This window comes from Ostrinia furnacalis, unplaced genomic scaffold (assembly GCF_004193835.3).
Source record: "Ostrinia furnacalis isolate ACB-3 unplaced genomic scaffold, ASM419383v2 OfSCF1217, whole genome shotgun sequence".
Classification (NCBI taxonomy): domain Eukaryota; kingdom Metazoa; phylum Arthropoda; class Insecta; order Lepidoptera; family Crambidae; genus Ostrinia; species Ostrinia furnacalis.
Window position 1 is genome coordinate 586,530 of NW_021131456.1, and position 12,440 is coordinate 598,969.

At 37.9% G+C, this 12,440-nt stretch overlaps 2 protein-coding genes across 2 annotated transcripts; both read left to right on the top strand.

Annotated features, from left to right (window-relative positions):
* The first annotated feature begins 1,457 nt into the window (after nt 1-1,457).
* Nucleotides 1,458-2,494, top strand: LOC114351866 (mitochondrial import inner membrane translocase subunit Tim10-like). Its single transcript, XM_028303211.1, has 2 exons — nt 1,458-1,663; nt 2,287-2,494. Exons 1-2 carry the CDS (start codon nt 1,522-1,524, stop codon nt 2,427-2,429), a joined length of 285 nt encoding a protein of 94 aa, XP_028159012.1. The 5' UTR covers nt 1,458-1,521; the 3' UTR covers nt 2,430-2,494.
* Nucleotides 2,495-3,935: 1,441 nt separating this feature from the next.
* LOC114351903 (cysteine synthase-like) lies at nt 3,936-7,961 on the top strand. Its single transcript, XM_028303251.1, has 10 exons — nt 3,936-3,988; nt 4,277-4,392; nt 5,081-5,248; nt 5,429-5,595; nt 6,102-6,326; nt 6,526-6,658; nt 6,809-6,989; nt 7,129-7,263; nt 7,465-7,703; nt 7,785-7,961. Exons 1-10 carry the CDS (start codon nt 3,936-3,938, stop codon nt 7,865-7,867), a joined length of 1,500 nt encoding a protein of 499 aa, XP_028159052.1. The 3' UTR covers nt 7,868-7,961.
* The last annotated feature ends 4,479 nt before the right edge of the window (nt 7,962-12,440 follow it).

Consider the following 12,440-nt stretch of genomic DNA (forward strand, 5'->3'; position numbering starts at 1 on the left):
TAAAACTTTCGAAACCCAGGACTGGCTTATGTGGAGCTGACGTGCGACAGCCCGCTGACTGAGCCCTTCTTGCAATACTGCCGCACAATTTATAAACGCAGTAAGTACCACTTACTGCATTTATGATTGTTTTGAATATTCTGAATCCTGACATCGCGATCTATAAGAATCAAAGACCCGTTTTTTTCTATCTATCTTAGAACGGAAGATACATATTATCATAAACGCAGTAAAGAGCAGATTGTAGGTTTCTTCACATACTATGTTAGCAGTAAGAGCACATAATAACTTAATATTACGTGAATACTCGCGCTTACTTAATTTGCTACACAGTAATANAATTATTTGAAATCAAACGTCATTCACTCGAAAAAATAATACGTCAAAGACCAGTGTTCTCAGTTATTTACGTGGGAAAATTACCCAAAATATGGGAAATTAATAATAATTTTAGGACTTTTTAGTTATTTATTACGCATACTATGGAAATAAAATAATTTATCATAATAATTGTGTTTTAGTGTGATATAATTTCATAGGCTTTGATCCTTCCCAAAAATGTGGAACTGCGAAATTCCAATTTTCTTACATTGATTGCAAGTCAGTGTCAGGTTGTATGTTAAAAAAAATCTATCAGAGATAATAATAATATATTGATGATGTATAAGATTATGATTATAATGTACACAAGATTCGTAATTTGTAACTGCGAGAATCATTTTTGATCAACATTATGTACATACCCTGACACACTGACTTGCAAACAATGTAAGAAAATTTGAACATTGAAAATTTCGCGCCTACCTCAACGCATTCACCTTTCAACCTTTTAAAATGGCACGGAATAATTCTGTCTACTTTTCCAAGTAACATCTGCCGATCTATGTTTTTCTTAAAATAAATGGGTAACATGTTTTGGCTAACATGGCATCCCTAAATTCACTCACACATTATACAAACGCCAAAATTTTGCGTCACAGTTTTGTTGTAGCGCGAGTTCCGTCCGCCTTTTTTTATAGGTCCATGAATTAATGGAATGAAATTTTTTAACATTTAAACTTGAAAATGGGTTGCTTCAAGTGGGAATTGAACCTACAACCTTTCAACATTCTGACTTTCCAATCCATCCAGAGAGCAATAAACTATTCAAATTTCAGTTTTTTTTTTTTTTTTTTATCCACAACGAGGAAGCTCTTGGCCTGTATCTCACCTGATGGTAAGTGACGATCAGGCCGAAGGTGGAAGCGAGCTTCACCCGGAATCCTCAACCACGGAGGAACTGGCTATCTTACCTCTAACTGCCGGAACACAATAATGCTGTTAACAGTTTGATACCTACTTGCAATTATGAAATACTAAAGTAGCTAATAACAGCTTTAGTTTGAGATTTAGCAATTAAAACAAACAGTACAGACTAGTAAGTTTTTTGTTGTTGCACATATTTTGGTTGATCACTTTTCTTCTTACACATTACAGGTACTGTTACTCGCAAGCTTTTACATCACCGATTGAGCTTCCAAGATGGCGGTGCCCCAGCTTGACCCTGCGAAGCTGCAGCTTGTGCAAGAGCTTGAGATCGAGATGATGTCCGACATGTACAACCGACTCGTGAGCGCGTGTCATCGTAAATGTATACCTGTGAAGTACCATGAGCCTGAGCTAGGTGGGTTGCAATTCTATATTTCTTCTTAGGGCATGTACACAGCACGTTTTATAAGCGGGACGTCCACGCGTGTTTCTAGCGGTATCGACGAGGCAAATCAGACTGTTCTGAAGGAAAGGGAGGCCTATGTTCAGCAGTGGACGTCCTATGGCTGAGATGATGATAAGTCATTTGTAAAATTGTAGCACACTTCTGCAGTGCGTTGCAAATGCGACTAGCGCGCGTTAGTAGCGATGGTGTCGCTCGTTTACGAAACGCCGCCGTGGCGCGTGGGCGAGGGCCCTAAAAAACGTAGTGTGCACAGGCCCTTAGTGTTTTATGTAGAATATTGTAGTGTAATTGATTATCCTGTAAAACACTTAACATTATGACTCTGGTCAACTCTGGTGAACTAAAGGAAGCTTCAAATTGCCCCAAATTGTCACACTGATGGTAAATTGACAATATTATATTATATGTATGAGAGAGTTCAGCTGATATATACCTAATCACCTAAATGAAAGTAATCTTTGTCTCCTCTTTAGGGTCAGGGCCAGTATTGTTTACAAAGATAATATTTTACTGACTTTGGTGTTTCTAGCTAAGCACTTTCAAAATATTGAATATTTTCTTTTCGTTTTCAGGCAAAGGCGAATCCGTGTGCCTTGACCGTTGTGTCGCAAAATACTTGGACGTGCATGAACGGATCGGCAAGAAGCTGTCCAACATGTCCCAGGGCGGAGACACAGAGGACCTCACCAAAATGAACCTCCCAGAAAAGAAATAATATTAGTGCACGGAGGTAACTTGCAAAGAATCATATTTAGAGTACTTGCCACACTTGTACCTCATTAATGAAACTGTACCTCAGATATCCCTGATATTGTACTGGTGACATATTTTTTAAATAATTTAAATTAACTTGTGAAGGTGCACAATACAACGGGACTATTCCCACCTCTCGTTCCCACCACTGCAACTCCTGTGTAGCCAGGATCTACAGCTTGACCGCCACAAAAACCCAACCAATGAAGGTCAAGTTTGTCCCGGGGGAAAGTTAAACTGTCATTGGACCCGCAACGAAATTAATCAGAAGAACATAGGAGGAGTTCGAAATTAAGGTTCGACTTCCCTCCATTGCAAAGCGGATGACAGGTGACAAACAAAGGTTTAAAACCTTTAAGAAAAAGATTATGCACCACGGACAATAAATTAAATTAAGGGGGCNCGGCCGATTTGTAGTCGTCCTGCACACAAAGTCTATTGTTTTCAACGTTCATAATGGAATGTTAAAATGCAGACGTACGTATAAACGTTTCAATGTCATTAAAAAATAACTAGTAATAGGTAAATTATTGAGCAAGTTCTGCTACAGTTGGTTTCTTATAAGGAAGACACTAGCATTTAGTCTGCGGCTTCGCTTGCGTTAATTATACTATGGCACAAGTGTCTTCGAAGGGCACATTAGATGACATCATAAATAGCGTCAAGTAATCATGAGCTGACTGAAACGAACGATTAAGATCATCAACACATAGCCGACAGCACACCAGACTATATTTTGTTCAAAATCACACTACTTTTAACTACATAAGATACTTATTGGCACATCCCCTTACTAATAAACTTACACGCTCGTTGAACAGTGTTTTAAAGTGAAGTTTAGTATGGAAATGTCATTTTAAAACAGTGTTCAAAAGCTGTGTAACTTTTTATTAGTAAGGGTGGTAAGGGGGACAGTGTTTAGGTTCATGTGCTGCCGAGATACCTGAAATAATACTAAAAACTGACTGTGCTATGCATTTATTCATCTATGATCTGATAGTAAATACAAAGTTGATTTTCCTGAAATGTCTAAACAAACGTCTTTTATATACAGGGTGTACAAAACGCAGAAAATTGTGAAACTATACGTATTATGTAATTAACCTGTGGTCTGAGCTAGAAAAAAATAACTAGATATTACCTAGCATGGATTGTTAGGTTGTCCAAGTAACCAAGTAACATAAGTTTATGAGCAGGCAGTTAGTAGGTACATACTTACTGAATAGCAACCGAGAGATCCAATTATTAATGTAGAGCCACGAACATAAAACAACGGTGATATGATTACAGTTGCTATTCAATTCCTTTATTAAATATTGATTATATTAAACGATAAAATGAAAAACAATAGCGAAAATAGACTATATAAAGTTTTCATTTTTCGAAATCAAATGCAGTTCTGTTCTGTTAGGAGGCCTAGGCAGTTAGAATAAATTGATATTATTTGACTAGTATACTGACATCCAAAATGTACGGCTGGGATGGCAGCGACTGCAAGGAACACCACTTTAAAGTAAACGAGTAAGTATTTCATGTCTGTGTGTGGTTTTCGGGATAATGAATTAAAGCAAAATTTTGGATGCGAGAGTTTAAAATCCTTATTTAAATTCAATGAACAATTCAATGACTACACCTCAAAGGTTCGTTAAGATAAAACAGTGGTTGCGAGGTTTTATGGAGTTGGGTCTATACTATAGATAATTCTTTTATCAACGTTATATTTGAAATAAAGATTTAATAAACAGTTTGCCATCGCAACCTTTCTACCATTACGTGCAACCAAAGTATCTTTTTATTTTTTATTTTCAGAGAAAATGCAAAACCAAATAGAAAAGTGTTCTGTAATATACTAGAGTGTGTTGGCAATACACCACTAGTGAGGCTTAACAAAATACCTAAAGAATACGGGCTTGAATGTGAAATATGTAAGTACATACATATCTTGAGTTGCGTAGGACGGCTGCGGATATCACTTACTTAATGAACATAATGTAACGGCCGTGTTGATAATTCCCAATTTTTAAGTAATGTCCGCCTACGAGTCCCCAACAAACAGAATCGAAAGCGCCCTGCTTGCACCTGCCGTTGACTCGCACGAACTACCGTCGGAACTCGTTCTTCTGTAGGGTGGCAAATAGGTTCAACGAGATAGTTAGCGCTCACCCGCATGTAGACCTATTTTGTACTAACCCTACTGCTGTAAGAAAACTGATTGCAGATGATTTCACGAGTCAGACTCGTCGATCTGACCTATTGTCAAATTTCTTCGAACTTCTTTCTATCCATTTTTTTTTCTTTGCTTCTACGTATAATTGAAATTTGTTAAATTTTATATCCCTCCGTTATATAGAGGTGAAAACTATAGGCTTTGACCAACTACACTGTATCTATGCAATTTATATATTTGTAAGCTGTTTGTTTTCTGAATAAAACAAAATAAAAATAAAATATTGAACTGAACTGTTCGTTTTAGCTGGCACGGGTTTGCACCACTAGCTGTAAGTTTCTAGAATAGAATTTAACTTTATTGCGCTAGAAAAAAAATCGATGTATCAAGAAAATTCTAGAAAATTAAAACATAGGGATATATAATAATTTATTAATTACCTACAGATGCAAAATGTGAGTTCTTAAACCCAGCTGGGTCCATCAAGGACCGTGTGGGATTGGCGATGCTGAGGGATGCGGAGTCCCACGGAGTCATTCATGACGACACCATTTTTGTTGAGCCCACTTCTGGTAACACTGGTATAGCTGTTGGGTATGTTGCCTCTCTCCGAGGTAAGTAGTATCTTATTTTTTTAAGAATTTGCCGGAATATTAAATTGTGTTCAGCTTGAAATGAAACAAAGCGTTCATGATTACTGAATGAATGAAGAATGACAATAGGAACCTCTAGAGACCCTGATACCAGTACAACATGAATTATGTTTGTTAACATAATGATCATCATTTCTCCAGGTAACGACAGCATAATTATAACATCTGTGAAAAACTCTGACGATAAAGTTAACACTATGCGCCTGATTGGATCAAACGTGATCCAAATTAAGGAAACCGAGTCCAGCTCAGCGCTCGCTCGTAAAATAAAAGATGCTGATCCTAAACGTGTAATCATGTTGAATCAGGTAATATATTAATACTTATGTACTTGTCTTAGTAGTTATAAGTATATTATTTTGTTCATTCCCATGAATTCACAATTACCTAATTAAATTCAAGCTACCTACAAATGTACATGTATGTATGTCATAAATAATGAGCCTGCGTATAGACAGCGAATCCCTTTTTAACGCTTTCAGGAAATGATTTATTATGTAAAGTGCGCACGACGGGATATAAAGTTTCAGTGGTATGTCCCGCCTTAGGCAGTTCGGTTTATTTCAAGTTATTTTTAATTTACAATTAATTAGTTTGAGATGCAACTCTTAACGCTAAAAATTTAATAAGTATGATGTAAATATATCGTTCGATCATCGTAAGATTTCGAGATAAGATCTTTCTTACTTGTGTAGATAATTGATATTGGAAATAATCCCTTAGATTTTGCGTAAGCAATCTAGATAATGACTGACTGATTTATCACTTCCGAATCAAGCAAGGTTTGATACCAATGACTGCATTTCATTTTCAGTTCGATAATGATGTCAACCCACGGGTTCATTATGAACATACATCAATCGAGATAGCTGATGCTTTAGGCGATGTGGACATGGTGGTGATGGGAGCTGGCACTGGTGGGACTATGAGCGGCGTGGGACACCGCCTCAAGGAGCGCAACCCTAAGTGCTTGGTGATCGCAGCTGAACCTGACGGCTCTACAATGTTCAACAAAAATGGGAAAAAACACTCCTTTTTGGTAATTTCATTGTTACTTAGGTACTGTGAAAATCGACGAAGCTGATTTTTTCAGTCCCCTACAGACAAGGCTTATAGTTTGTAACACCAACTGAACCTACGCGTACCTACCTAACATTACTAATTCAAATCAGACCATTCGTTTCTTAGATTCGCGGATTGAAATGATCAAAATATGTCAAGAAAATATTTTTTTACAGGTGGAAGGGATTGGAGGGTCGAAGCCTCCAATAGTAGTCGATGCAACTATCGCAGACGGTTTCGAAGTTGTCACCGATGAAGAAGCTTTTCTAATGGCACGAGATCTGAGCAGAAAAGAGGGCATGTTATGCGGTAGGAAGTATAAAATAAAACAAACAATAGTTCAACCAACGGTAGCTCAGGCGGATCCTGGAATAAGAAATTCAGAAATCCTTAAAGAACTACTACTTTTTTTTAGTATTTAAATGTGTAATTGTGTGTAGAAAAAGTATTACGTTGCAGGTGGAAGCAGTGGCGTCGCAATGATGGCTGCGCTGAAAGCTGCAAAGCGTTATAACTTAAAAGCTTGCCAGCGAGTTGTGGTGATCCTGCCGGACGGAATCCGCAATTACATGACTAAATTCGTCAGCGACCAATGGATGGAAGCATATCGCTTCTTGGAGCCTCCAGAACACACCATGAAGTAAGTTAAAAAAGAGTTCTAGCCCCACTGAGAATAACGATCGATGCGTTGCGCAGACTTGAGAAAAAATATAATGAGACCACTCTTGCACCATTTTGTTGATTATAGAATTACCTATCTAAAACATGTTTTTTTTCAGATGGTGGAAAAATCCTGTTAGTGATATACGAACGAGAAATTATCCTGTGATTAACATAGGATATACATGCTCTTCTGCACTGCGAGCGATGAAGAGTCAGAAAAAGACATTGGCAATCGTGGTAGACGGAAATGGGTAAAATATCCATTTTTAATTCCTTAATAATAACTCGGAGATTTTTATGAATTAATACAAATCTAGTAGGTAAAACCATAAGATAATAATATAAGCCATAAGATGTGATGTACTTACCTACAGTCTGTTGAGAAATTGCGTCCTACCTTACAGCTTTATTGAAGTCCGGTTTAAAAACAGAACTGCGAATTTATTTTTCAGATATTATGTGGGAATTGCTTCCAAAGATGGGTTTAGAAACTACGCTACGAACCCAACGAAGTTGCCAATGGAAAACTCCGAAGAGTTCGATTGGGAGAGTCCAGTTACAGACTATATGGTGAAGCACGTGCACATCTTGGCGCTCAACTCGAAAAAAGGAATGCCAAGTGTTGGTTTGTTGTCTAGAGTACTCGACATTACACCATTTGTACTTATTGGGAATGAAATCGAGAATGGAGGTATTTTTTACCCAGTACCGTTTATTAACACATTACGATAATGATAGGTAATTTATATCTTATTAACGCTTTGTTTTTCAGAACATTTTGTGCCAAAAGGCATAGCCACAAGTGATGAGGTTCTGGATTACATTTACCAGCATGCTGCTGTAAAATCATACTAAACCTGATGAACACACCTACCTACTGAGATAATTAAAACAACCCTGGCTAAGTGAAAATGGACATCGATAAAAATAAATATGTAACCTTACAATATTATTACTCTATGTGATTAAATAAACTGGGTTTCAAACCAAATTGTGCAGTATTATATTATTGTTTTATTTCTGAAAGAATATTATACCTTATAGTACCTACCTGTGATAGGGATAGAGACATGAGATTTTTGGTTTTTCAAAGGTGATACGATAGAAAATAACACAAAGTAATAAAAAACACCTGTATTATGGGCCTTCTGTAGAGAAATTTATCAAATAACAAAAAAAACACAAATTAGGTAAAATACAGATTTTTCTCAAAAATAACATTTTATTATTAATTGTTGCAATTTTCTGTGTTTTATGTAATTTTATTAGTATTGCCTGTTCATTTAGCATTATTACTGTTTTTATTTCATCAGGAATATATAGCCAAGATAATTATATCATCTTAGTTCAAAAGTTATAACGTTTTCTTTACAATAAGAAATTGAAAGAAAAAAATCTATTAAAAAACAGATATTTTTTGTATTTTTTTTCCTTCGTTAAAATGGGTCTAGTTTCACCCATTTTCATATGCGAACGACATTCAAAGATTTCTGAATTTTTTTCGAAAATCATCGCCATACTACAATTTTCTGTAAATACCTAATTTAAAATTTCTTGGTTTTCTTTTCATTTGATTTATAAAGTTTGTTAAAGAGATTAGTAGCATCCTTATAAACTTAACCCTAACGATCGATGCAATAAAAATATTTTTAACAGATTATAGTTGGTTCGATTTCCGGGTACCTATGGCAAGCAATTTTTTGGAATTCTCCGAATGCAATTATATTTCTTTAAAAAAATAAAGGAATGTTTTCTTTGAGTACAATTTTCTATTTACAGTATTATGAGTACTTTCTACTTTCCCTCCAGGTAGCATTACGAAATTCCACCCTGTATTAGCCTGGGCGCAGACCAGATATCTAATACATATCTGTGGCGCAGTCCATCGATTTTTCATCATAAGTTTAGTCGGGCAGTTAATCAGTTTGAGCATGTATGGAAGTGCGCACATTACAACGATTTTATTTGGCCCACAAAATAGTTGGATGGGCTTCCCAACTGCCTTCCAAGTTCCAACTAAATTATCGACCAACTATCGGCCGATAGCCTAGGCTAAATGTATTATTAATCAATTGATTTATACTAGTTATAACTCTCGATTTCACTTTTACATGATTATTTTCCTTTGTCCTACTAATATTGGAAAAAAATTAAAAGTTTAAGCGGATTTTTATGAAAAGGACATCATCCACGTTTCATATATTTTTGGTCCAAAATCAAAAGTGCCGGCCAACAAAAAAAAGTGCTGTATGCTGACAGAATATTTCTGCCTTAGCATTTGTTACTATGGCACCAAAGCTATAGCACCATTGTGCGTCGTAGTATTTGAGATCAAAGTCATCCACTTTTCATACATTTTTGGTGCATAATCAAAAAGTGCAGGCCAAAAAAAATGTATTAAAATATGTGTATTCTGAGAGAACACACACGGCAACTTCGCTCTCGGTACTAAAGAAATAAATCGACAGTGACCGACACACGCGGGTGGAGCGCGAGACCAGCGGTGAAGGGTTGAGGGAAGGGTGTGTGGTCGGTCTCCGGTTCAACCCAAGTCAGTCGGCCACTAAACTCCTCGTCCTATCATGTAACAGTGTTGAAGCCGAGACCATTAAGGTGTGTTGCCTGTTAGGGCACTGGCCACACGGCCTTCAAGTGCGCCGCTGGCATTGACCGCAATGGACTCTGTTTCCGCTGCAGTGAAGAGGGCCATAAGGCCAAAGTGTGCTTGGTCCAAGTTCTCCGCTGCTTATTATGTGAAGCAGCTGGCAAGGCCGTGGAGCACATGATTGGGGCAAAAGATTGCCTTCAGCCGCAAAAGCCGATGCTGGTGCAGTGAGCCGACATGACGGCGAGCCTCACTGATGTGGACGCGGGGGCGTCTGCCTCCTAACACTGTGGCCCGAAATGCGTGCGGAGCTCGCCCGTTTCGGAGGAAGTTGCCCTGTTGAGGGCGACCATGTAAGTGAGGCTACGGCCAAAGCGTGGCGTGGGGGTACGCACACAAAAAAGGGGTGTTGTGGTGATGTCTCAGAAAGAGGCCGCCGAGCCAGAGCGTGAGGATGATCCAGACGCGCCCTCGCTCCGGCGACGGCGGAGGGGTCAAAGGAGGCGACAATATGATCGCCTCCAGTTTTCTCTCCTCGGTGATGGCCAGCGGGCCGGTGGCGCCCCCACCTGCATTGCACAGGTCACCACCACCGTCGGACGAGAACAGCTGTGTGCTCCTAGCTGCTCCTGTCGCCCCCCATCCTGGAGGTTTGTAGGGCCGGGAGGGGCTTTGGTAGAGAAGGCTTTGTCCGGAACCACACAGTTTCCTGCCACTTAAGGCGAGCGACGGAGTACGGGGTCTTTTTAGTGGGTATGCCTCGTTCTTCTGACCCTGTCCCCGCAGGGTAGGTATGCGATTCAACGCATTTTTACCCGTAAAAAAGGGGTGTTGTGGTGCGGTGCGGCGGTGTGCCCATTGTTTGGCGGTAGAGTAAGGCTATTGGTTTAATCNATAATTATACAATATAACACTAATGTTCCAGTATAATAATTTATTAGTTAACTATTTCACATTCACAGTTTCTTTTCGTAATGTTTTTTTCACACTTCAATCAATCCACGCTGAAGCGCCGAGGCGAGCACAATGATGATTGGCATGAGTAAACAAACAAATAATAAAATAAGCGGCAAATGTAAAAAGTATATTTGTTTCATTACGCCTCATAGAAGTGAAAGAGACACGTGCGATGATCAAACGAGACGCGCCGCCCGCGCGGCGATCGGTTGTAACTTGTATGGCCGTAGAGCGCATAGTACATTTCGCGCGGTGGAAAGGCAAATGAAGGTACCTACCTACCTTTATAATTCGGTTAGGGTTAACCGCATGTAAAACTGTAACATATTTTTTCTGTTAACATATTTAATTTTGTGATCAATGTTAACATTAACCGATTGATAAGAAAACCGAAATTATACGGTATATTTCGGTTAGGGTTAACCCATTTTCTATAGGGTTAATAACAGATATATTTATGTTATTAACCCAACCCAAACGTTCACTGGGTTTAATTCCTAGAAGTGATAAGCCACGTCTAGTTTTAACATTCCTTTTTATTGTTTGTAGGTACCCATGGTGCATTTTTTTGTTTATACAGTGTATGTGAACGACAATAAGTAGGTACAGTCGCGGAATAAAAAGGTTCGTCACCTTAGTGTCGGTTTTCGCTTGCACTAGGTACTGTAAGAGTCAAATCTGCCAACATAACCGTGCAAGAAACAATGCTGCTAACATTTAAATAAATATGACGTTTGCTAACGAATGAGGTTTTGCTTGTTTATTTTTCTATCCCATCAGTGCATTAATGTTACAAAATGTAGTTTTTTTTTTTGGAGGAGCCATTTCAGTTCTTTATCAAGTTCATAAACGATGACATTGTTTCGAAAATTGTAGACGAAACGAATTTATACATTACTCAAAAAGGGTTTAGTTCAAATAATCGTGTCAGTTCTATTGAGATTCGTCTCAATAGAACTGACACGAAACACCATCTAATCTAATATTATGCTCCTCTTCATAGACTACTAGGGAGGATCTTCGTTGTGTTCCAAGGGTAGATTATGATCTATGGACTCCTCATCCAGATTATGCAATAAATCGCGTACGTTTGGGTAATAATCGATGTTATCATCATCTAAATTTTCATCATCTTCTGAGACTGCACCATCATTTAAAGCAGCAAGAGCTGCCTCAATTTCCTTTTCAATTAGCGAGCCAAACATGCTGAAAAAAAAAGCCAAATAAGCAAACCATACAACAATTCCTATCGAACAATTTTATAGTATAAACGCATGGTGTAGACATTTGGCTACATACACAAAAAGCAAGTCGGAGGTACATTCGGGATAGATTACCAAAAAAATAAGTTATAATAATGAATTCTTACATTGTTTCTAACACGTATGTATTTTTTTCCAATCGTTTTAGCAATTAATTCTCACTGAATCTGAAATTCAAATACCACAAATTTTAACACTACCAATTTTTCCCCCTTCGCGATCGCTACGTCAAATATCGGTTAATTTTTTTCAAATCTACCTTCATTTGCGGTTTTTTTATTTTTATTTGGATGTTTTCTATGATATTAGCGTACATTCAGAAAAGCTTGTAAAATGTGTTACTTGCTATAATTAAAAAAGTACTTCGTAGACATATGGCAACACTATGCATTTAAGGGTTAAAAAGACAGACTTTTAGAACTCAAATACTACGATGCACAGTGGTGCTACAGCTTTGGTGCCATAGTAACAAATGCTAAGGCGGACGTGTTCTATCAGAATACAGCATTTTTATTTTTTGGCCGGAACTTTGATTTTGGACCAAAATGGATGATGTCCTTTTTTGCTTTGCTGTGGCAAACTGAATTTAATGAGGGCTATCGTT